At 41.4% G+C, this 24,399-nt stretch overlaps 2 protein-coding genes across 7 annotated transcripts in view; both read right to left on the bottom strand.

Annotated features, from left to right (window-relative positions):
- The window catches only part of PIP4K2B (phosphatidylinositol-5-phosphate 4-kinase type 2 beta), a 31,429-nt gene extending 18,821 nt beyond the window's left edge, over nucleotides 1-12,608 (bottom strand). For 2 of the 5 annotated variants that reach the window (XM_044418705.1, XM_044418707.1), the window contains exons 1-6: nucleotides 11,480-12,574; nucleotides 6,215-6,312; nucleotides 5,070-5,166; nucleotides 4,390-4,542; nucleotides 2,627-2,773; nucleotides 1,337-1,375 (exon numbers count right to left, since the gene is read on the bottom strand). In XM_044418705.1, coding sequence (XP_044274640.1) covers nucleotides 1,337-1,375; nucleotides 2,627-2,773; nucleotides 4,390-4,542; nucleotides 5,070-5,166; nucleotides 6,215-6,312; nucleotides 11,480-11,656 — 711 coding nt within the window. In that variant the 5' untranslated portion in view covers nucleotides 11,657-12,574. Of the gene's footprint in view, nucleotides 1-1,336; nucleotides 1,376-2,626; nucleotides 2,774-4,389; nucleotides 4,543-5,069; nucleotides 5,167-6,214; nucleotides 6,313-7,401; nucleotides 7,465-11,479 lie in introns of those variants that run through there. The other 3 variants (XM_044418708.1, XM_044418709.1, XM_044418706.1) reach the window with 3 other exon arrangements.
- Nucleotides 12,609-13,833: 1,225 nt separating this feature from the next.
- CWC25 (CWC25 spliceosome associated protein homolog) lies at nucleotides 13,834-24,399 on the bottom strand. 2 transcript variants are annotated; one of them, XM_044418710.1, is made up of 10 exons: nucleotides 24,333-24,399; nucleotides 23,495-23,667; nucleotides 21,154-21,387; nucleotides 20,780-20,849; nucleotides 19,066-19,187; nucleotides 18,325-18,391; nucleotides 17,611-17,756; nucleotides 17,266-17,352; nucleotides 16,337-16,501; nucleotides 13,834-15,525 (listed from the first exon to the last, which is right to left on the bottom strand). In XM_044418710.1, exons 1-10 carry the CDS (start codon nucleotides 24,348-24,350, stop codon nucleotides 15,411-15,413), a joined length of 1,197 nt encoding a protein of 398 aa, XP_044274645.1. In that variant the 5' UTR covers nucleotides 24,351-24,399; the 3' UTR covers nucleotides 13,834-15,410. The 2 variants fall into 2 exon arrangements, with proteins under 2 accessions (XP_044274645.1, XP_044274646.1); XM_044418711.1 differs by having other exon boundaries at nucleotides 16,337-16,498.

Below are 24,399 nucleotides of genomic sequence, written 5' to 3'. Positions count from 1 at the left end.
CTTCAGCTCAGGAAAAAGCCAGGGAACAACAGCACACTTTAAACTGTGCTTGATGTGCCTGCTTCATGTCTGAGTAAACATGTGACAGGGACCCCAGAGGGAAGTAAGCTGGCTGGCTATGCAAGTGCAGAAAAATCACAGCAGGTGCCTCTGTTTGTATGTGTGTGCACACGCGAGAGAGAAAATCCGCTAGTCAATGGGCGTGGGGGAAGAGGTGTCTGTTTTCCACTTTTGAAAATGAGTCCCCCAACATTACTGCCAGTATGCACCCTCTGAGCATTTTCCCGATTTGCCCAGACCAGTGTTTAGAACAAGAGCTCAGCTTCCAAACAAGCAGGCACTTCACCCACACACCCTCCTCAAAACAGAAGGTAGCAATAGATGTTTGTTTTGGTAAACACCAGTCAACTAATAGATGTTAATGATTTTTAATATTATCCTGGGTTGCTACTGTCATTGCTAATGCTAGTCTATTTTTATGGTGGCTTGTGGTATGTTGACATGCTTCGATTTTGATGAAGTAGGATGTTTTATATAAACTGGGAGGCTAAACTGGGAGGTCATGGCTCTAAAAGGTAGCCTAGAATCTAGGCAGACAAATATTTTACTTGAAAATCAACAGAATAAAATATTATTTCTTTATTTCATTTTTACATTGTCCCATAACTGAGGCTCTCTGTGTGGTTAACAAAACGCGCGCGCGCGCGCACACACACACACACACACGCGCACACACACACACACACACACAGTATTAAAATAACAAAACCACAACAGCTATTACAATTGAATCAGCATAGAAGCATAGTAGTGGTACAGAATAAGATGCAATGTAAAAAATAAAGTTTAAAAGTTAAACTGTTAAAGTAAGGAGAAAATAAAAAGGTCTTCATGTGGTGCCAAAAAGTAGGTGCCAGGTGCACCTCTTTGGGGAGCTCATTCTGCAACCAGGGTGCCACAACCAAAGAGGCTCTCCTCATTGCAGCCACCAATCTCGCTTCCTTTGGGAGGGATTCCTGGCAAAAGACCCCCAAAGATGACTTCAGGGTCCAGGCAGGTACATACGGTAGGAGACAATCTTCAGATAATTTGGCCCAGAGCTGTTTAGGGCTTTGGATGAATATTAGGAAAGACAGGGAACACTCTTACTACCTGCTGTTCATTGCCAACTAATGAAGTTATTTGGAGATATGTAACTGTAGCTATTCAGTCTCAAAACATAGGTTTCCCTCCACCCTTGCTACAGTTACACACACAGCAGCAAAGTTTTTAGTTTTACAGAGAATCCCAGGGATGTGTTCTGCTTTTCAAAGGCCTCTGCAACAGTTTTTCTTACCTTTTCCTTGTCACTGGCTTCCCTTGCTACCGTTGAACCCTAGAGGGGAAAGTAAACAGGCACAGAGAAGAGAGACCTACTTTAGAGGCAAACAGCACAGTAATTCAACTAAAAGCTAGAATGAAGCCTTGATTAACTAAGGGCTATTTTGCACAGTCAATATATCTTTGTTTACCCTTGACCCTCCATGCCCATCATATTGCATTTCCCAACAGTTTCTGGGCAAAGATGGTATTCACCAAAGGCAGAGCAAGTTTCAGGAGGAAGGATTTGACAATAGCCACAACAGTTGGAAACAAGGCAATATGTTTCTGATTATCAGATAGTGCAGACCTATCTCCTTAATTCCCTAACCATGAGTTCCTCTTAATTTATCTACCTGACCTCCACTGGAGACAGAACACTGGGCTAGACAGAGATGACCTCGGCCTGCTTAAGCCAACAAGTCAGGATGTAGGCCTATCACTATTATTTTTGCAATTGCTGTGTCATTAGATAAGTGACAAAGCCCCTTACAGCACAGGAACATACAACAAAGTATTTCATTTCCAACCACCAGCTGCCTATTGTGGGTGGACATTCTGTGAAAGGATGGAAATCAACTGGCAGACACTTATCACACAGCTGAGAGAGAGCAAATGGGACAATTTCAAAATGGCTCCAGAAGTTAGTATGGAAGTCTCTAGGAAAGACAAAAGTCACTCAGCTCAACATGGAGTGGTCCAGCTGTGCTAAATTACAATTCCCAGCCATCATGGCCAAGCTAAACGTTGCTATTCAGGACAAAATATTCAATTCTCCCAAAGTGGCCACTTACAATTGTTAACGTGTCTTTTTGTAGTATCTGGCTTTTTTGAATTGGTATGCCATATGATGTAATTATAATGTAAATGAACCACAGCATAAGTACACCATTCATTGGCAAAATGTGAACCTTATTCTTCATTTTAATTCTTTGGTGGCAGCTTTCTTCTCCTGTGGTTTTCTTTAAAAAGGGAGTGGCCAATCAGCATGAAACCTCAGCACCAGGCCTTCTCCTAGCCCAGTGTCAGAAGATAAGAAAGGAGCTAAGGGCAGACTGAATTTGATCATGCAGAAGAGCCCTAGAACCAAAATGCTACATTCCAATGAGAGAGACAGAATCCCTGTTCCCCAATTCCTCTTGGAACCACGAGGCGCCAGCACCTATTTACTGTCCCCAGGAAAGCACACAAGTGGCACTGTCTACTACCACAGGAGAGGATTAAGGACTCCATGATTCAAAGGCCCATCTGTATGAATGGCCCTCACCTTGAGATCATATTTCCGATGCACTGTCAACCGGTGACTAAACACATTCCTGGTGACCACCATGTATGTTTCCACACCATCTACTGTAAGTCTGTACATGCCAAGGAACTGTGGGAGAAGAGTATTCCCATGACATTCCACAATAAACTAGAGGGGGGGAAAAGAGGAAGATGAAATCCATCAGTGCCAGGCCAAAGATCTCCAGCTTGAGCAGAAGAATGGCTACAGGGCTGCTCCAAATGTTGCAAGTACCTCTAAGACCAATAAAAATAAACATAATTTAAAAATCAACTAACTAGTCAACTCCAGATAATTTCTACAAAGTGAAAAAACAGGATGCAAGCTAATTCTCCTAATCTGAAGCATTCTGTGGAGGTGGTGGAGAAAAGGATTGCTTTGAAATACCAGAAACTTTGTGTGCAAAGCACTTTGAGCATGTGAACTAAATACTATTAAAATAGCATTATAGGATCTAACTTCCAGAATGGCCCTTTCTTTGTATCAACCTGCAGTTATAACTGAAGGTGTTTCTGGCTAGGCAAAGGTTTTTGAGGGTGAAATCAGATATGCTTTTCCAAAGCAGGCCATGATGGGGATCTAGCTTCTGTTTTAATAACTGCAGAGCAGAGCAAACTTCACCAGGTATAGTTTGTTCAATCTGGCAGCAGTGCCTGGATGAATTTTCTATTCAGTGCACACAGCCCTTAAAAGTACTGGAGCTCACTCTGTATACAGGCTTGGCAGCCTTTAGCACAATATCCAGATGCAGGGAACTATGGGGACAGTTTATACCATCCCATTTTAGTGAGGATTCTTGATCCATGTTTTAAATGAGACTTTCCCCAACCTTTCCAGTTGAATACCACAGGAAAGGGACTCACAATATTGATAATGATAATTCAGCCCAGCCTGCCAATGCATGGATCTTGTGAGCTACAAGATCTGGCAGCCTGGTAAGCATTCAGCAAAGGCAAGGAATGGGAGAGTGGGCAACTCTGGCCACTCTGAAAGCAGCTGAGGCAGCGGCCACCACGGGAAGCAGAGAATGGTGAAGCTGATAGAAAACAAAAAACAGAAACAAAATGTGAGAACATGGCACACAGACAACTGCAGTATGAACTGTGGGGCTGTAATCTGAAAGTTGCCACTGGCTTCAGTTCCCTACAGAAACTGAGTAGGTGGATTCACACAACACTGTAACCCCCACTTAAGGGTTAAGCATTGGTTACTATTAAACTGTGGGTTGTTGCTGAAATGTAGGTTGTCATGTTGTCTGAACATAGCCATGATAACCAACCATGGTTTGTTAACTGCAATCATGGCTTACCACTGTAGCATGGTTCAGGCAATGCTCAATTTATGCCCACCCCTGGAGTGTGGGTTATTATGTTGTAGGAACCCTGTCAATGAAATTACTTTACTCCTGGTATCTCTAATGCTGAAGGCCTTACATTGGAAATCTGAGTGGGGAACTAATTCAATGCACTACCAGACAGCCAATAAGACTGCAGTACTCCTGTGCCCTCTGATGCTGAGGACTTCCCATCAAAGTCCATGAATCCAGGAAAACAGACTGGCTGAAGGACTAGAACCAACACAGATGAACCTCTCTTCTTCTCCAGTACTGGAAGGATGGGGAATATCATAATTTTGGAACACATCTGCAAATGCCCTCCCAGCCAGAGTGAAATAGCCCTTCCCCACCCCATTAGCTATTCTGGGTAACAGGCTGGTGCTCATTACAGCTTTTCTACATCCCCTACTTGGTGGTACTTCTTTAGTATGTTGTGCATTTCTGCCACATCTTCGCTTGACACCGCCTTGATGACGAACCGCCGGTCATAGGTGGTGAGGAAGCGAACCCCGCAGCGGCCATGGCTCTCGCTGTACACCGGCGCACTCCGCGTCACGGAGTTCTGCAAAGGGGCAACAAAAGAACACGTGGCAGGTGCGTCAGCCACTTCTTCAGCCAAACCTTGTAAGGCAGGTGAACTTCAGCTGGGGTGTGACCCTCCCACTTTGGCCCCAGTCACGAGTGCCTTTGCCCTGCGAACCTCCTTCCACATTCAATCCTGCATCGGTGTCAAGTTAGGTCTAGGGAAACCCGGGTTCAAATCCTCATTCCTCAAGCTGGCAAGTCAACCTCTTGCAGTTCAAGCTACCTTGCAGGGCTGCTGTGAAGACACAACGGAGGAACTATACGTGCTACCTTGAACTTTGTGGAGGAAAGCTGCGATATATGTATAATATATAAAATAAATAATTATGTCATGGTTCTGGGCGACTGATCCTATATTCCTGTTAGGATTTTTACATTGGCTTCACTGTGCAAATAAGGGTCAACTTCCAATTCGCTCAAACAGGTACAGAAATACTGCCAGACTCCAACATATTGCAATCTTTTATTCCGATACACCAGAGATGCCACCACCTTGTTCCATACCTGATAATCTTGATCATCAATCCCAAATCTTTCCCGGAGATTTCGGAACACCAGTGGGCAATATTCTTTAAATTTGAAGCGACTTGGCAGGTTCTCCCTGGAAACAAGCAGAGATAATTTATTTTTGAGTATTAAGATCTGACTAGGTTTAAAATATGTATTAAACCAAAGGCATTTCATACATTACATTTTGGCACCGTTCTAAGGTAATTTAACATTTATATATAAACATAAATTTGACAAAAAGGTGTTTGACAACATGTGCACCATACAGGTGCTGTCACCAGATTGCTAGGATTGGCTGCCAATGCCTTTTAAGCAAACACTTAGTGATGAAGTTGGGTTTCCTCTTATTTAGATCATTCCTAAAATATGTAGCATGACAATTTGGAAAAAAAACATACAACCCTCCTCCTTAAAATACCATGGAAAAAACTCAAATCTCCCACAGGTGTTGTAAAATTATAACGCCCAGGAATAATATGAAAGTGTTTGTGGTGGGGGGCAAAGCCACAAAAAGCATAGTAGACACATCAGTATAAACTTGAAGCCCCCCAACATACAAGCCAATTTTAAAAGCCTTTCAGAATAGTGAAGACTGAAGAAGAGATATGAAAAATGAAGAAGAAACTGGCCAGAAACACCTCAAGATGAAGAATGGAGGAGGATGCCTTCCAAGATGAAGGAGGATGCCTTCAAATGCTTCTTAGACCTCAACCTTGTAGAACTTGAGGCAGATAGCCCAACATACCAGATGAAGACGGAGGCACGTCTGCAAAGAGGTGCTCCCTAAGGGACAAAGACCATGGAAGCTGGGGAAGTTCATCCACATGCTGATTGGGGCCTGCAAGAATATAAGCAACCAGACTAGGAGGCACAGTGCTCCCTGTGGCCTGTCCTAATCAGAATGTGAATTACAGCTTTTCTGATCAATAAGCAAGGTTTAGAGTGCAGGCAGGCAGGCAGGCAGAGATGGAAAACTGCATGTTGGAGCTATTCGTTTACAATGCACATTTTTTTGTTCTCACTTCCACATTACATTGTTCCCTGTGAAACTATAGTTCATATTGTTGTAGGAAAAAACACTACTTATATACTAAAGGCAGGGTGGAAATATTAAATCAAAAGTTATGCTAATTACTCACTTGTTGAAAAGGTGATTGTCCACCTTAATCTTGCTGTAGGCCTTAAAGTCATCTGGCATTAACATAACCGGGACAGGGACATTACTCAGCTCATTAATCTGAAAAAGAAACAGGCCATGAACAAAGGGGAAAAGGAAACCACCTGTGCTGCTAGCATTGGTGAACTGCAGAGCCACTAAACCCCATTAAATGTTAACTGGCTGGACTGTGGATGATCTGCAGTTGTGTAGTCTACAAAAGCAATTTATATCCACTACACCACACTGAGACCCAGTGTGGTGTAGTGGTTAAGAGCATGGGACTGGGACTCAGACGACCTGGGTTCTAGACCCTGCTCAGCCAACTGGGTGACTTTGGGCCAGTCACAGACTCTTAGCCCAACCTACCTCACAGGGTTGTTGTTGTGGGGATAAGATGGAGGAGGAGAATGATGTAAGCTGCCTTAAGCCCTTTGTAGAAAAAAGGCAGGATATCAATCAATCAATCAATCAATCAATATCCAACCACATGGTCAGAATGCTGTCACAAAGAAGTCTACTCTGTACTTATTGAAAAAGGACAATCCTGAGAAATCAGAAACAATTTGAATCAAGTCCAGATTCTATCCCACAGAAGCACTGTGGTCTTGAGTGGCAGCCTCAGAGATGTGAACAGTCCACACCACAAAAAAGAGAAATTCTGTATGCAGGCAATCAGAATTTGGTGTTAAAAATGTGCAGCCTGCATAAATCAATCAATGGTACAATTTCTTTCTATCTTTCCTGGCATAATTTATTCTCATTGCAGTCATCATGGGGAAAGACAAGGGAAGCCAAAGGCTTATGGTTGACCACTGGAAAGTTTAGTCAGCCTATTAGGTTTCAGCAGGCACTGCCCACAAATTTTCAAACATATCTGTGCAACTGTAAGTGGAGAGAAGCTTGATGTTATTTTTGGAAAAAAGAAAGCTTAGATTCTTAAATCTGTGCTTTTTCTATGCTCACACAGAATTGTTCATTCTTTTAGAGACCTGATATGAAGGCTAAGAATATTTAATAAACAACGGTCTTGCCAAAAGGTTTGGAAACTACTGCGCTACAGTGGCTAGTATTGCAGTAGGAGTCAGGAAACCTGGGTTCTACTCTGTACTTAACCATGAAGTTCACTAGGTGAATTTGAGCAAGGCAACGATTCTCAACCTAACCTACCTTTAAACCTTGTTGTGAAGATAAACAGAGTGAGGAAAAATTATGCATGCCATCTTGGACTTCTCGAAGGAAAAATGAAGAGATAGTTAACATATACAAGAATATTTTTAAAGAAATATTTTTTTCCAAACTGAAATTGCTAATAAGCAAACAGTATATAAAGAGCGGGGAGAGATACCCAGCTATTCCTTGGAGAAAAAATATAGCTGGAGTTGGGTTTTGTTGCCTCTTATCCCTGCTGCAATGTTTTCTCAATTCTGAACACTGGGGAGAGGGAAGGTAAGGGCAGAGCACAGTTTTTCTCCTTAGTGCTAAATGGATCTACATCTCATTGTACAGGGACTAAGTGGCAGTGATGTGGGTTTTCCTGAAAATTTTGAATTCCAAAATCCAATGGAAATTAAGTTAATTTGTATAGAAAAAACAAATTTGCATGAGAAAATGCCCTAAAGCAGAAGTGGACAATTTGTGACCCTCCAGATGTTTTGGCCTACAACTCCCATCATCCTTCACTATTATGCCAAGTTAGAGCTGATGGGAGCTGCAGGCCAAAATATCTGGAAGGCCACAGGTTGCCCACCCTGACCTAGAAAGAGCTAATTTAATGTGCTTTTTAAACTTGTATTTAGTAAACAAAGCTAAACAAAAGTAATTTTTCATCACAAGTAATTTTACATCACAAGTGTTTAGCCTGAAATATTTGAAGGAAAACTATTAAACCACAATTAATATGAATTAAATGTTTATTATCCAGAAATTTTTACTGGAATACTTATAAAAATTCAAAATCAGCAGCACAGATTTCCTTTACTTTGTATAAATTCAAGGTATAAAGTCATTGAAACTGTTGACACAGATATATTTTAGCAACCCAGAGAATTGTATATGATATGCTGACAACCATTCACAAGGTTGTGGCACCTATATTTTTGCTGCCATTACTTATGAGACATACAAGTATTTCAATGAGACATATGTCTTCACTCCCACACATGCTAGAATAACACATTAATTTAAACTCTGAAACTTTGATAGGCCAAGTTTGCTTAACATTGAATCTTCAGTTGGTACATGTTCATTTTTATTAAAGAACTTACAAAATTGAAAAAATTTCCATGGAAAAACAAAGGACTACAAAGATTTTCAGCCCAAATCACAAGGCATGGTCAAAATATCCCTTTTCCAGCTGACACTTGGATATTGGAGGGAAAATGTTGTATAGATATAGCTAAAATAGCACCTATAAGACTCAGCAAAAAATGGGGCTACTCATTTTTGGGGAGGCACAAGCCTAGGTTTGATGCTTATAAAGGTGCTGCCATGCCAAAGTCCCTCAAACAGAAGTCATTGAGCATTTCCTGGCAACTATAGGGCTGTTCCATGTTATCTTGCAAAGGGAAAAACTCCAAAGGCTACACAAGAAGTTACCTTTTAAGCCAGAATATTGGTTCACCTAGTCCAGTATGCTGAACAAGGGTTTCAGAAAGGGATTTTTCCCAGCCCTACCTGGACATGCTAGGGATCAGTTCTGGGAGCTTTGCAAATAACACATTCTACCACTATGCTATTCCTCCTCCACTACACATATGATGGAGTACACACTCTGTCTGGCTTGGGGGATCTGAATGGGATGTTGATGGAGTGCTTGCAAAGGATTACTTACACTCTCAATCCGGTCAGATAATTACTTGCTAAGGCTTAGTCTTTTGGCATCTCCAAACATCTGCAGTGTGGAGGACCATTATTGGAGTCCAGCCTTCCAATCAGCTTCTGACTGGAACAAGGGCAGTGACTCTTACAGAAATATAGAGGGCAGCTTCCTTAGGGGGAAAATAATTCTACTGCATCAGTGACTGATAGAACTACAGAATTCCCAGCTTCCAGGGGAGGAGGACTGGTGGAAGAGAGGTTCTATAATCTCACTTTTGAGTTTAGTACTAATTAGCTCCAGAAAATTGAAACTGTGCAAGGAAGGCTATGCAGTTTGTTTGCAGAGATAAGCCAAGTGACTGAGAAGCTAATAGTCTCTCCATGAATTGCAATTCTGGATCCCCCTGAAGGATCCTGTAAAGATCTCCACTTTTGCTTATCCTCAGTGCTTGGCAATAAGAGGTATCCAGCACCTGTATGTGGAGGTTCCATTTAGCTGGTTTAGTCAATTTAGCTGGCTAATAACTACTGATTGAACCTATTGTCTGTAAATGTACCTACTTATTTCAAAGACTGTTCTGCTGATGACAGATTAAATCCCTTTGATTAATTCTGTGATCCTTTCATATATCCCAACTCTATTCCAATCATTTTTACTGGATTATACCAAGTTTTTCCAAAAACATCAAGGCAATATACCAAAATAGATACAATACATTAAACCAATATTAAGAAGTCTTAAAGCAGCTGAAACAGTTAAAAGTAGTAATTAAAAGACAAAGTGAGTAATTTTGTTCTATATTGTTCCTTTACCCACTTCACAAATCACCATATAGAAACATTCAGTCTTCCTTAGCCTCTGAAGTTGTCTGCCTACTGCCAATGGTGGCATTCCTTCAGTTACCTTCCCACCTTATTTTTGGGCTAGGACAGAATATCTATTATCACAAAAAGAAGATGCAGTTTCCTAAAGCTTGAGGAACACTGAAGTGATCATCCATAGGGTTATGCTCTCATGTTTGGCCCACAGAATGTGAGAGTTTGAGGGGAAAGGGACACTCTGCCCTTTTGTTACACATGATGCTAATATTAATCACTGCCTCGTGTACAGTCTGTTCTGCTGCTGTCTCAAGTAGCATAAGCCATTGCTCCCCATACATGTGCACATAACACATGAAAAGAACTCTGTCCCACTCCAGCAAAGAAAGGGCTGCTGCTAGTCAAAGAAAGCTCTCTTCTAAGTTCTCAGGGGCTATCTGGGCAACCAGAGCTAATAAAAGTTGCAAGAGATGATCATGAATGCTTTTATGGGAGGCGTATTTTCCATGATTTGTGGTTAGAATTCACAAGTTTTTATATGTGAGTGTGGAAAGAGGTTTTATTTATTATAACTCATGTTTATTTAGCATTTATACAGTACTCTACTGCATATTTAACATTTTGCCTTCTTCTCTCTTCCTCCCCACAGCAACTCAGTGAAGCAATGTACCATTTTACATAGATAAAGAGGCAATAATTTGCTCAAGTTAACTAACTGCAAGATGAAGTGGGATTTAAACTGAAGGGGTCTGAATAGGGATGACAAAATCCAAGTTGCCTAGCTGTCCATGCACCTATAATGACCTGATAGAAATCTGGAATGCTGAAAATTGATGAGATTTGAACTCTTTCTTTTCAAACATTCATTACACATGTGTTTTCAAACATTCATTACACAAAAAATCCAAATTCATGATTAGTAAAGAATCTGTATCTGTAGATGTATTGTATCCAGCCTAGCATATAAGGCAAGTGGCATACAGGAGTTATACTTAACTAGAATTTGTTGGTAAGGTCTTAAATTTAGGCTGCAGTTCTATTTACTCCCTGGTAAGTGTGTATGGAATTGGGGTATGCCAGGGCTGGACACAATAAATCTACTGTACAAATACTGATTCTGTGTTGAGCTGTACTCTTAAGGGCTGACACTTTTTGACTCTTCTTTCCACAACTGCAAATGAGATGGGTCAGAAGGGAAAGCATCTCTTACTAACCTAAACCAGGAAGATGAAATTATCCATACTTATTAGAATAACTCTACATGTGCATGAAAGACAAGAGTATGTCACTTAGCAGTTACATCTTCACACAGATTTTGATAAACCTCCCCATGAAATTTCACCGGAGTCTCCTTCATTTCTTCCAATATACTTTGTCATGCAGAATATGGATGATAACCACATTAACTAACAGAACCAGCAGAGACTGCATATTCTGAGTTTAGCCATCCACAAATGTCGCTACCATTCCTGGGGTTCCTGGAGAACAGAAATGGCCAACAGCAGGATGTACACCTCCAGATCGAGACAGATGGGTGCTTCTTGCCATGTACACAAATAAAGGGAGGAAGGAGTGGGGAGTGGACTACACTGGCGCATCTCTTGCTCACCGTGTGGTTGACTCCCCACATAAGGACGCTCAGAAGTGGCTCTGAGGCTCGGAAGAGCTTCACTTTCTGGCAGACGAAATGCTTCTTCTTTGTCTTTGTCTTGGAAGCGCTGAGCGCAGTGCCTAGAGTTACACCAACACTTGCAGTCGCTGCACCCCCAGTACAGTTTGAGGCCATGGCAATGAGAGATCCTCTGGACTGCCTGCTCTGAAGAATCTCTGCCTCTAAGAGCCGTGTCTTGGCATGGTTTCCCGACCCTCTTCAACCTGTGAAACTATCCCTCCTCAAATGCTCATGTCAGTGTCCTTTTACCATCCACTCAACCCCCTTATTAATGCTCTTACTCAAGATGAAGGTCCCCCACACAACTCATGTGCTGACAACTTCTTACATGGCCCCAGCAGACCCAGCACTTCGGGGTGCACCCTAAGCTTTACCTCCCTAAGCCTCCAAAGTGGTACTTCCTATCCTCCCTCTCCCTGTACCATGCAGTGGTATCACCCGCAATGAAGCCTCCAGTGGTACTACATGGATTCTGCCTCACCCACTCACAATGGTTCTGTGAGCAAATTTGTAATATACAGTATAACTCTCCCTGTATATCCGCACCCGAATTGGTACTACCCGGCCCCTCCCTCTTGTACCTAGAACGGCACCATTCAAATCAAGTGGTACCCCCAGGAAAACATTCTCAGTGGTACAATCTGCACTCCACCCATCTCTACTCTGTGTTAGCCCCTGTCCTCATACCTACTCGGCAGTATCACCTGAATATCAACACATACACACCGCGCACCATCCACAAGGTAACACCCACATACACACCCCTTCCTCCCACCGTACGGGCAGTGGCTCAACTTAGAAAACCGGGCACCGCGTTATCACCGTCTTTCGCAATTGGCTGGGACCGAACCCCCTCGCCAGCTGCCAAATAGCACTGCCTGCCTTCAGCACTGCACCTAATCTCGCTCTCTCTTTGCAGAAACCAAAGAATAATTTCGTATGCTGCCGAAACGTCGCCTCGCTCCGCCTACCCCCACGCTTCCTTCTCGGTGGTTTGCTCCACCGCGGAACGAGCTCCTCGCTCAGCTCCTGCGCAAAGGAGACGTCAAGATGGCGGCAATCGGAGGGAGGGGCCGAACAGGATGTACCATTCCTGCTTGAGAGAAGGCATTTGCGAAAATCGTTCGTGGGAAAGATGTGAATATTTCCCTTGCGGGGGAAGAAATTGGCTTGGGCTAGGTTAACCGATACAAGCATGGGAGCCAGCAATTATTCCCTGCTTTCCTTTTAGTAATGGTACATTCTGTAAAGGGAAGTGACGCCACAGATAAATCGACCCCTCTCCGTTGTAAAGCAGCAGTAACCAATCAGCTGCTGGGCATCTGGAATTATGAATGGGGGATTAAAGATGTAACGTAAGCTTTCTATTTTAGATAGCGCCATCCCTGGCTAGAGTAAACCTTTGAGCCAGGGTAAGGGTATTATTTTTACAAGCGCACTGAACTTGTACAAAGCATTTTTATCCACGACTCAGTAGTTTGTTTGCTAATTTCCCGCAATTTCCTCTTTTAGAGGGAAGCGCTTCCCAACAAAAACTGCTCGACATTTTGTGTTTCTCATTTCTTATTTTAGAAATTAATACGGCTAGAAAAACCCTACCATACAATGAGACTTGTGGGGAAGGGATGACTACCTGCAGGTGGCAGTAATAAGCCCTAACCCTCAATATACATATACAGTGCAATTATACACAAGGATTTTTACTTTTTAAATATGCTGCCAACGTAACATTTCGGACATTGCAAGCAGCAGAAATGTACTGTTTATGTACCAGTCCTGAACATTATGTACTGATTAGGATGTAGAACCATTAAAAAAATCTAGCTCTATGATGTTGTGTACATTTTAAATATGAGGGGGATCAATAGCATTACTAAGAATTATAATGATGAACTGCAAATACAGAATCTAACCACAAGTTATATTTTGTTAGGATTTTGTCTACATAACAATGCCTTAAACTTGTATATATTATTTCACATTGCACAAATTGAGAAACAGTTTGGATTGGGCAAAACTACATAAGGGTCAAAGGCCAGGGAACATCTGTGTAGTAGTATGCAGGTATGAAAGACCATATAGTAGTTTGAAACCAGGTGGTGAGGAAATAAGAACCCGATTCTCAAGTGTCTTGCTTAAGGGAAATATAAAGGAAACCCTGAAAGTCAGAGGCAGATATTTCAGGTTACATAGGTATCAGGTTGAGGAAAAGGAGGGATTCCGAGCATATATAAAGTGGACATGTGAAATATTAGATCTTCACTTCTATGGAGAAAACAGTAATACTGTCATTATTTCAAAGAGAACTCTTTTACTATTAAATATCTAGTTACATGAAAAAACAAAGCAGCCTCTGCATATTTTCCCCCAATTTAAATGGAAACATTTGTACAATGAACAAAAACAAACAGATGTTAAGAGATATTTAGTAACCATTTCCTAATATTTAGTATTTGCTGGAGCAACACTGTTAAGAGATATTTTACAAAAACATTGTACTTCCAAAGTCCCAGTTCTGATGGGAGTTTAGAATAGGGCAAATAGTCTAAACTGCCATATCTGTTGCTCTCCCTCTCTTCCAACATTTCCTGAGGTGTCTGAGGGGAACATATACCTCCCCCACTTCTCTTGAATACTTCTTTGTACCTTATCCAGAGCTGTCAGAGAGCACTAGAATTGGGATGGTGGTTGTCTTTGTAAGGAGGGTGGTTTGCTATTACCAAATGGGTTTACGTATTTTTGCAACTGCTGCACATTTCTCTTCAGTTTTATAGAAATTGCACAATATTTTGATGGCCTACAGTACAAACAGCTAGTTAAAGGGGGAAATGTTAAGCAGCTTCTTAAAAAATTAAATGCCAGCCAAATATACAAAATTCAACATTTTACATGTCACCAAAGAATAATGCACAGAAGATTGCTGTATTAAAGGTATTAATGCAGACATTTAGCCAGGTATGCTTTTATGCCTTTAAGAAGTGGTTTCATGTACATGTATAAAAGTGTGCACGTTTCCAATTAAAATATTTGTAAAAAACTTGCTTTTTAGGAAACAAACTCAGTCCCTATTGCAGGGATGGGTAAAATGTGGCTCTCCAGATCTTTTGGCCTACAACTCCCATGATCTTTCATCATTGATTAAGCTAACTAGGACTGATTGGAACTGTGGAACAAAATATTCAGAGGGTCACAAGTTGCCTGCACCTGCCTTATAGTATTAGCTGTGCAGCACAAAGTCCTTAGAAGTTCCAAGATACAACTGGGCTAAAGAGTTGAGCACGTTCTTTGTGTCAGTGGAGAAACAACTCAACAAAATAGAATTGTAAGCCCCAGCATCACTATAGTTTGAATTTAAACAAAGTCCAAGTTTTTAACAACCTGAAAGGGAGCAAAAACTGTAACAGCCAATGAAAAGCCAGTGCTTTTTGATGGCTGTGCTCCTTACATCAAAATGCCATGAGAAGTAAATCAGTCTCTTCTGTCACCCTACTTCTGCTTACCTGTAATGCCAACTCTGGATGGGAACTTAAGTGCTTTTCCACTATCTGATGCCCCTTGCCTACATCTTACAGCATCAAATAAACATCAGTGCTTATTGTCAAATGGCCTGAAAATATCCTAATTCTTTAAACATACCCACACATGTACATGCACTGTTTGTAGCAATAAATCACAGTGAATTCCCTCATGATGTTCAGAGACAGGCCTCTCACAGAGAGAGAAAAGATGGTCCGGGCTGTGAAGGTTTCAGGAATGTTTTGCTGTACAGCCATTCTCCCATTGCCCACATCCCAACCTACTCTAAAAGAGAAAAAGCATCCCAGATCTGCAAGTCCTCAGTAGTCCAATGAAGGAAGACTTAATAATCTCATCTTTGCATAAAGTTTTTTTCCAGGGCTGCTGCAGTCCTTTGGATAGAGTGAATATTCCTCTTGACTCTGTCTTCAAGGGAGGAGGTGGATGCACTTTCCAGTTTGATGTGGCTACAGGAGAAGAAAGAAATGTGAGAAAATTGGGCAGATACTGTTTGCTCTTCATGGCATTTGTGTCTTTCACTAGAAAAAAGGCGGTATAGAGGAAGCAGAGATAAATGGAGTGGAGCGGATGATTCTGAGGTGGCTATCTGCTAAGATTCTAGCCCCATTAAAATGTAGGGAAGGAAAGGAAAGAACAAGGAAAGACCTTCGTACAAGAAGGAGGTAACCCTGTTATCACCCTCTTTCCTATCCCCTCTTTTCACCAGGTATTTGTTTCTCTGCTTTTTCCCATCCCAGTCCTAATGTCTGGAACAGCTCTCCCCTTTTCTGTTTATCAAGTACATTCTTGCCATTTTTTGAGTTCCCTCTTAGGAACGCAAAGAAAATTTCTTTTGCTAATTGTTCTCTGAATCATTCAAATATAGAATAACCATATTTGCTGCTCCACTGCCATTTCAATAAGGCCAATAAGTATTAAAATGAAGAAGAGAGAAGTAGCCAAGTTTAAGAAATTCCTTTCTCAAACCCTAATATTTTCTATAAGTTAGAAAAGGAGGGTGATAGTCTGGTCAATCTGAGTAACAGTAGGCACCAAACCCCACTATTGTTAGTTTTGTCACTGAGATTTTCTAGGAATTGCTTTATTGTAGGTAAGCCAGAGAATTCCAGTCTCAACCAGACGTCATTCACATTTCTTGCTCCTTTAACAGGAGAAGCCGGGTGCTGAACCGGGCATCTTCTATATGCAAAGCAGATGCTCTTTTAATTATTTTGGGTCCTCCCTAGTTTTAGAGGATGGAAAGAACAGGATACTCACTGTATGAACTTCCCATCACAATGACTGAGTTTCTCTTGGGCTCGCTCTCGTTCCTCTTCTCTTCTATGTCTGTTCACATTATTCATCCTTTCAGCTTCCCGCCACTTAGCATTATCCATCATTTCTTGACGTTTTCTCTCCAGCTCTTCTGCAGAGAGTTTTCTTCTTAAAGCAAATTAATAGTTTTAAGTCACCCAAAATTTCAAAATTAGAGCCGTAATAACCATAATCAAAGCTATACCAGATTCAAATCAAATCCTACTTCAATCACCAATTAATTGGTGAATGTATCCCTTTCGCTCACCTCCTGTCAACAGAAATGGGGTATCCACCCTATTTATAGTTAAAAAATATCTACACAAAGATAGTGATGGAACACATGTCAATCAAATATTAATAATGGGAAGAACTTGGTTTTAAATTGAGCCAGAATATACCTGGCACCAATCTGTAGCTCTTTCCTATATCATGTGAAAAGTAAAAAGTGTCGCTGACCACATGCCATTTACAATTTTCTAAATCAAACAGGCACACTGTTGAAAACAGAAAGAATGCCAGTGCAAGAACTGAAACCTTATCGTTAGTGTGTCTGTGGAGATGTAGAGATCCCATCTATCCAAATCCTCTGATTTTTAACCAAGGTCAGTAAGGTATATTGAACTATGAAAACTAGAAATGTGATTTGGCAATAACCTGGATGATGAGTGGGGAAAACTGTTTTAGAAGCCTTGAGTGGCAACTTGTGTAAGTGTGGACAATGGAGTTGAAGATAAAACGTTGGCCATATAGAACAAAAAACCCTAGCATCTTCAGCATCTGGAAAAAGAAGTCTGAATGATGCCTGCAATTAAACACTGAAATGAAGTGGGTCATCCAATGTTTTAAACATCCCACCTAGTACCCACTGGTGGTGTACCCACTCTACATACCTTGAAGTAAGCTGTCTTCTATAGCCTTCTTTCTTAGGAGAAGGACTCCTGACTCCTGCTTTTGCCTTCTGTTCCTTGCTATTGTACCTATAATTCAGGTAGAATTTTATTTTCCCCATGAAAATAATCATTTGGTCCCCATGCACATTAGATCTATTGCACTCTCCTGCACCCTACCCATCTTGTATAATAAAATTCAATATATTTCAAGGGCCAGATGGTCTTCTGCCAAATAACAATCCGCCACATGCAAATGATACCACACTGGGAGCAAAATATCTGGATTCTATAGCAGTCACATCAGGTACCCAATAAAAGTGAAGCAGCAGCCCTATTCCTGCTTACTGTTTATCATGTCTGGGTGACCTTGACCTCCTGTGACTGAACTCCACCTGATATGTACTCTTCTTGCCAGAGTGCCTCTCTGGTGACAGGTACTGACTCTTCGATCTCGAACTCTGTTGGAGTTTGTGGGGAAAGGTTTCTCGAACCTAAAATTAGAAAGAAATGCTACTGCTTTAAGTATTGGAGCCTGGTAACCATGGCACTATCTCAGAAAGCAAACATATAACAATATTTTAATTAAAACAAGCAATTCTTCTCCTGTGGTTGATAGTACAGATTTCTGTAGTCAGTGGCAAGCATGAAAGTAAGGGGTTGATCCATTTTCACTCAGTATGACTCAGGGGTTGGCAACTGCAGGAAGTACAGGAAGTATTCCCCACAGACTGGACTCCTGCTGCTGCCAGTACTTCCCTGCAGACTCCTTTGAGGTACTGGCAGCAGCAACAAAAAATTCAGAGATTTTCTGGCAAGTTTTGGAACCAAATTCAATGTAATACCACACTGGTCAAAGTTAGCTTGGAAGCAAACTAAATTTGTCTGGAATAAGATTCTACAGTGTTTGTTGCTGATTTCAAAAGAAAATTGGTGAAGATTTGCTGCTGTGAATTTTGTTAATGGGGCAGGAGACATCAGAGGTAGGGTTATGCATTCCACATGTTGCCCATTCTTGCTGTAAATGGTACTCATGGGTAACATACAGACAGCTAAACATACCTGCAAGCCATATCCTGGCATTTTGGAATGAAGAGTTTCCACAGAACTGCTTGTTTTCTCCTGTGACCTAAAGCAGAAATAAATTAAATCCAATTCACTGTGTTAGTCTGAAAGCTACTGTGCTTCTCCAGATGGGTCCAGGTTCTCCTATCATTATGCAAGTCACCCCATCTGAAACCAGCATAGATTTGGCAGATACCGAACCAAGCCTCATCAAATCTTCCATGATAACTGATAGGCAAGGAATACAAGCAGGCCAAGTAATTCTCAGCCTGGAGACAGGAGGTACAGATCATTACATATCTAGGGGTGTGAGGCAAGGCAATGATGTACACATGTTGTTCCACTGAGGAATCTAGATGCCAATGGAACTTGTAGTCTGTCTGCCTGTCTTAAAGTGACAGTCTAGTTTGTAACAGCTACTAAATATCAGAGAACCACTATTACCTGATGGAGAGAGTTTGGCTTGAGTCTGGGTTCATGACCATCCTCTGCAGTTGGGAGAATTCTCTCCCAGGACCCTTTATTAATCTTTACAAATAGGCCCAACATGATCAGCTTTGTTGGGGTGCAACACAATGCATGCTTACATCAAAACAAGTCCTATAACATGACCTACCCAGCATGTACCAACCAACATAGCTGTCTAAACAGGCATAGGATTGTGCTTTTAAGCATTCAGCAAATTAAGAGTCCAAATTAATTTTGCATAATGTTATAACATGCTGTGTATGAACATACCTGGCTTTAATCTGTTCATTTTCACTGCTGCTAGAACTGTGATGCCTGTGTTTTTTGTGCTTTTTCTTTTTCTCCTTTTTCTTTTTCTTCTTCTTCTTTTTCTCCTCCAAACTGCTTTGCAACTAGAACATTTGAAAAGAGATATCAGCTCAACCATCACTTAGGCTTGGAACTGGGGTGAGGAACTTCAGGCCCATGGATCATATCCAGCCCTCAAGTTCCCCAAATGGCCCTGGCTCCCTTCCCTAAGAGGTGATGGCTTATGGCTGAAATGCTTCTCCTACAGCTTACTATCAATAAGAACTTTAAACTAAAATATGGCAGTGTTTTTCATTTTCAGTGCTCCCACTTTTTTCTTGGCCCCAGCCACCACTTGAATGTGGTCCCTGAGAGCTTCTGCAAAAGTGAGAGAGACTTCCCATCCCTGGTTTAAGATGATTTATACTTCAATTCCAACCCAACATACTAAAAGCGGTGCTAGATCAGTCCAGCATTCTGTTCCCACAGGTCTATGGGAAGACCAGAACAGGACTTGAGGGCAACAGCTGCACAGTATTGGTCTAATCTCCTTTTAAAGCCATTGAGTGAACAGCCATCCCTATACCTCGTAGTAGAGAATGCTACAAAATACACTGTCTTCCTTCCCTCTTGAATATCCCACCTGTTTAGCTTCATTAGACAATTCCTAAGTTCTAGTATTATGAGAGGAAGGGAATTTCTTCATACTATGCATAATTTTATTCATGTCTATTATGTCTCCCCAATCCACTTGCTCACTTTTTTCTCTAGGATAAAAAGTCCGAAACTCGTAAGACAGTTGCTCCAGCTCTGTAATCATTCTGGTTGTCTTTTACTAGCTCCTACATTTGGAGATGTAGGAAACAGAACTGTACAAGCTCTTCCAAGTGCAACTGCACAACTGATCTGTTGCCTTTTCCTTTTCTAATGTTTCTCAATGCTGAATTTGCCCTTTTTTTTACAGCAACCACACACTGGGTTAAAAACGTTCATTACTTCACCACAGCCCCAAAATCAGTCACCATAAGCTCATATCCCATCAGCATAGTGAAGTTAGAATTCTTCACTCCAACATGCAACATTTTACACTTGCTTAACTGAACAGAGTGTATCAGAGGCAGAATGCCTGGGAAACATGGAAGGTACTGTTGTATTTGTATCCCGTTTGTTGCATCCTGTAGGCAGCTGCTTTGCCACTGTGTGAACAGAGTGCTGGTTTGATCAGCGTAGCCCTTATGTTCTTATGTACTGCATTTGCAATTATAAGTGCCCATTTACTCAATTTGGAGAAGTAGTTTTGGAGCTTTTTTTTAAATTTTAACCACCATATACAACCTGTGCAACCAGCAAGTGTAACTGCCTCAATGCTCATCTGTAACTATAGATCATTATCAAAAACTATAATGAAAAAGCCTCTTTTTACGGTGTTTCTCAGTTGCATTCTGCCTTAGTTTATAATTGGAATGACCACCAGTGCTGACTAGAATGCCTACTTCAACCATAATTTATGCATTGCACTGGTGTAGAAAAATCACCTCCACTTTACTGATCCTTATCCATTCTGGTTCCAAGAACAGCAGCTAAAAAGATATCATTGTTGTATTGTCACCTTTTAATGAGGAAATAAATCCCCATCTATTATTATTATTTCATGCTGTTATCTTATCCTTTGTCAATGCATTCAACATTAACACACCAGTTCTTTGATCTTCTTCATTTTTACAGGATTGTTCAGAACTTCACGCTTCTTCTCTTCTTCCCTCTTCCTAAACAAAGAAAAAAGGAGGTTTAAATCATGTTCACCTGAAATTACCAAGCACAATATAGACCAAAAGAAAAGTCTGAGGTATTTAGCCTAACTTGGCAGTGAACTCTAACTGCAAGATTGGCAAGTTTGCCTAAATTTTAGATACAACACCACATCATAGGATAGAGCAGTGATGACACATACCCATGAAAAATGCTATTTTTTCTGCATGTTCAAACTAAAAGAGCCCTCAACTTCCTTGTACTATATAAAGCATCTTGAGCATCAATGGGCTCCCATATCGAGTTATTCATTATTGTTACCTTATCATAAAAAGTGGATCTTCTCGAATTTTGCTGGCCATTTCCAAGGAAGAATTGGCACCCGTGAAGGCAAAGATAGAGCCAGGCAGAAGGCCAGTCTCAGAAGAGTGTGCTTCCTTGTCTTCCACTGTTTGAAAGACATACTTGTCAACTGGACGGCCCATAAGATATTCATCTCTGTTCATCATGCCTCCAGGTCCTTGGTACATCCATTCCAGTTTTTCATCTTTTTTTCTATTAATTTAGGGGGAAAGAACATGAAATAAATATTTCAAACCAAGCCAGGAGACAACATAGGTGTAAACTGTGGAAAAAACACAAATTAATTTAAAACCAAGGGTAAGGACTCTTTTGAGAGAGGGTTTTAAAACTGCTATCGTGAACAGAATCAAGAAAATAATTGAGTCTCTTCATAAGTAACTGACTGGGTGAAGATGATTTAGAGACATTTTAAACAGCTTAACATATGTCTTTAACTGAACATGGTGTTTTGCCAGTTGTACAGATTTACATGTTTAAAAAACATTATTCCTTCCTTGTACTTAAAAATGGAACAAGTCAGAAACAACAAGAAAATGAATGCAAAAGAACATAAGTAGATGTAAGTTCGACCCTAAACTTTCCCCAAAGAAACTGTAGTTTTGTGAAGACAGAGTAACTGTTCTTCAAGGCAATCCAGACCCAAAGATTTATATTTGATCTCTTCTACTAGTGTTCATCCAACTGCATGCAAAACTGGCATGCCAGCACCACGTGTTTCTGGAAGAAGCCAATACTGGACTTAGACAGTCCGAACACTTCAATTGGTGCAAAATAGAGCTGCCAGGTTGCTGACGGGGATGGGGCGTTATGCTCACATGACTCCAGTCCTCTGTCAGCTTCACTGGCTTCCCATTGAAGCCCGGGCCCAATTCAAGGTGTTGATTATGACCTACAAAGCCCTAAATGGCTTGGGTCCTGGCTACCTGAACGAGCGCTTACGTCCGTATATGCCTGACCGCCCTTTGAGATCTGCGGGAGAGTCCCTTCTCCGGGAACCCTCCATGAAAGAAATTAGGAGAGTAAGTACCCGGAGGAGGGCTTTCTCTGCGGTGGTGCCCAGCCTATGGAATTCACTCCCCAAAGAGGTCTGCCTGGCACCATCGTTACTGGTTTTTCGGCGCCAGGTAAAGACCTTTTTATTTAAACATCATTTCAATTGTTAAGACATATGATCTGGCCTGGGCAACTTCTTCCTTCTCTTTCTCATCCTATATTTTTATTTTATACTGATAATTTTAATTTTGTATTTGTAAATCAATGTATTTTTTGTATTTTTATATTTAATGGTAATTTATTATGTACTATTGTATTTCAATGTATTTTATCATGTTGTAAGCCGCCCCGAGGTTTCGGCAAGGGGCGGCATAGAAATGTTATAATAATAATAATAATAATAATAATAATAATAATAATAATAGAATGCTTCAAATAACAGGATTAATACAATGAGGAGATTGAATGGTACTCCCAAAGTGTGGATTACCATATGGAAAGACTGCACCATATGATTTTTCTGAAAATGTTAAGTCAGTTGTTAGATTTCCATTCAAACATGCTTTCTGCCATAGATTCATGGTATAGGCTTGAGTAGTCAGTACAGGAAATAAAAGAAAATCACAACACAATGTAGATGATCAAAAACAATTATAGAGAAAGCCAGGGGCAAACCACCAACATAAATAAAACTAGTCCCCAACATGTTTTGAGGAAACTATGAAGAGACATTGAATTGTTCTTAATATAACCATTTGGGCAAACTTTTCACCATTAAGTTTTCCTTGATAAAGTATATCCTCCAAATGCATTTGGAATAAATTCTATTTGTGCATGTTTTTTGGTGTCTGAAAACAACATCACACCAAATGGGGCTGCAATGAGATCAAATGCTAACAAAACTATAAACTACTGAAATTAAAAGGGCTTCATAAATGGCTAATAATAAAGCTTGTGTTTAATCTCTAAAATCAGAAGCTAAAGAGTGAAGCTTTGTTGAAGTTGCATCCTATCCCATTCCTAAAACCACACGAGTTGTGTCTGTTTGTGTTACTCAGTGGGAAGGAAAATGCATGTACTCTACACATGCTTAGCAGCACCATCTTTGATACATTTTATATTCCAGGCCTTACACTGAAATGGGAATTTGTGCTAAGGGAACTTCTAGACAGGATTTTGTGGATGTTTGGCATCCAGTACCTACAAGCCCCATGAGGATAGCAGAAATTCTCATGATGAAAGAGGAGGACCATCAGCATCCCAGTGAGCAGTAAATAAAGATGCCAACCAATGATGTTCAACGTACTTGACAGCGCCCACATCCTCTGCATATCGCTGCATTTCCTCTCGTGCTCGCTCTTCATGCAACTCTCGCTGCAGCTCTTCAATTTTCTTCCGTTCAGCTTCATGTTTCTGTTCAGCCTTCCAAACTTTTTCCACATTACGCAGCGTCTGTGGATGCCAGCTCTTCTTCAGGTTCTGCAGGCAAATATAAGTATCTTGAATTAATGAAAGACAGACAATAGGGATTGTCTACAAATGCAGTGCCAGAAAGCAAACCTCACCAAGAAAAAGAAAGTCTTGTAACACAACTGAATATACATTCAGGGGCTTTATAATATAATTCTGCTTTTATAATGATATTGTCCCTGCAACCACCGCCTAGTATATTCATCCTTTCAAGTGGCAGGGACCTAGTCCCCCCACCCGCTATGCCTAGTCTCCTTGATTTATACCCCATTTAGAAGCTACAGCATAACATTAAAGATTTTGCAGTGGGGCTGTCCAATCTTCACCCCACTCCCAGAAAACGCCACCCACCAGTTGCCTACAGCCACATTAAGAACCTGCTTTTGGGCCTCACAATTACTTATGCGCAAAAGACCCTGTCCCTCTACAACTCCCACTTCAACGGGTGAAAGCGTATTTCAGCTGGTCGCATCCCAGCGAGGCCCTTACAATTCCCCTGGCGTGAAGCGCCCCGCATTACTGCAGCTCCCCGGGAATGCTGTAAGTGCTCGGCAAGGGAGTGGGGAAGCAACCCACGACCGGCAGCGCTGCTCCAGGGAAAGAAGAGCTCTCCGCAGTCCCTGTCCCTCGGCCACGGCGCCGTGACTCCGCCCGCGCCTGCCCCCCGTCCTCACCAGGTCGCCGCCACCCATGTTGACCGCCGAGGCCCGACTGCGCCGCCGGCCCCTTCCTCTCCGGCGG

This window comes from Varanus komodoensis, unplaced genomic scaffold (genome assembly GCF_004798865.1).
Source record: "Varanus komodoensis strain SLA01 unplaced genomic scaffold, ASM479886v1 scaffold92, whole genome shotgun sequence".
Taxonomy (NCBI): domain Eukaryota; kingdom Metazoa; phylum Chordata; class Lepidosauria; order Squamata; family Varanidae; genus Varanus; species Varanus komodoensis.
Note: the sequence above shows the minus strand (reverse complement) of the source record. Positions and strands in the feature narration are given on the sequence as shown.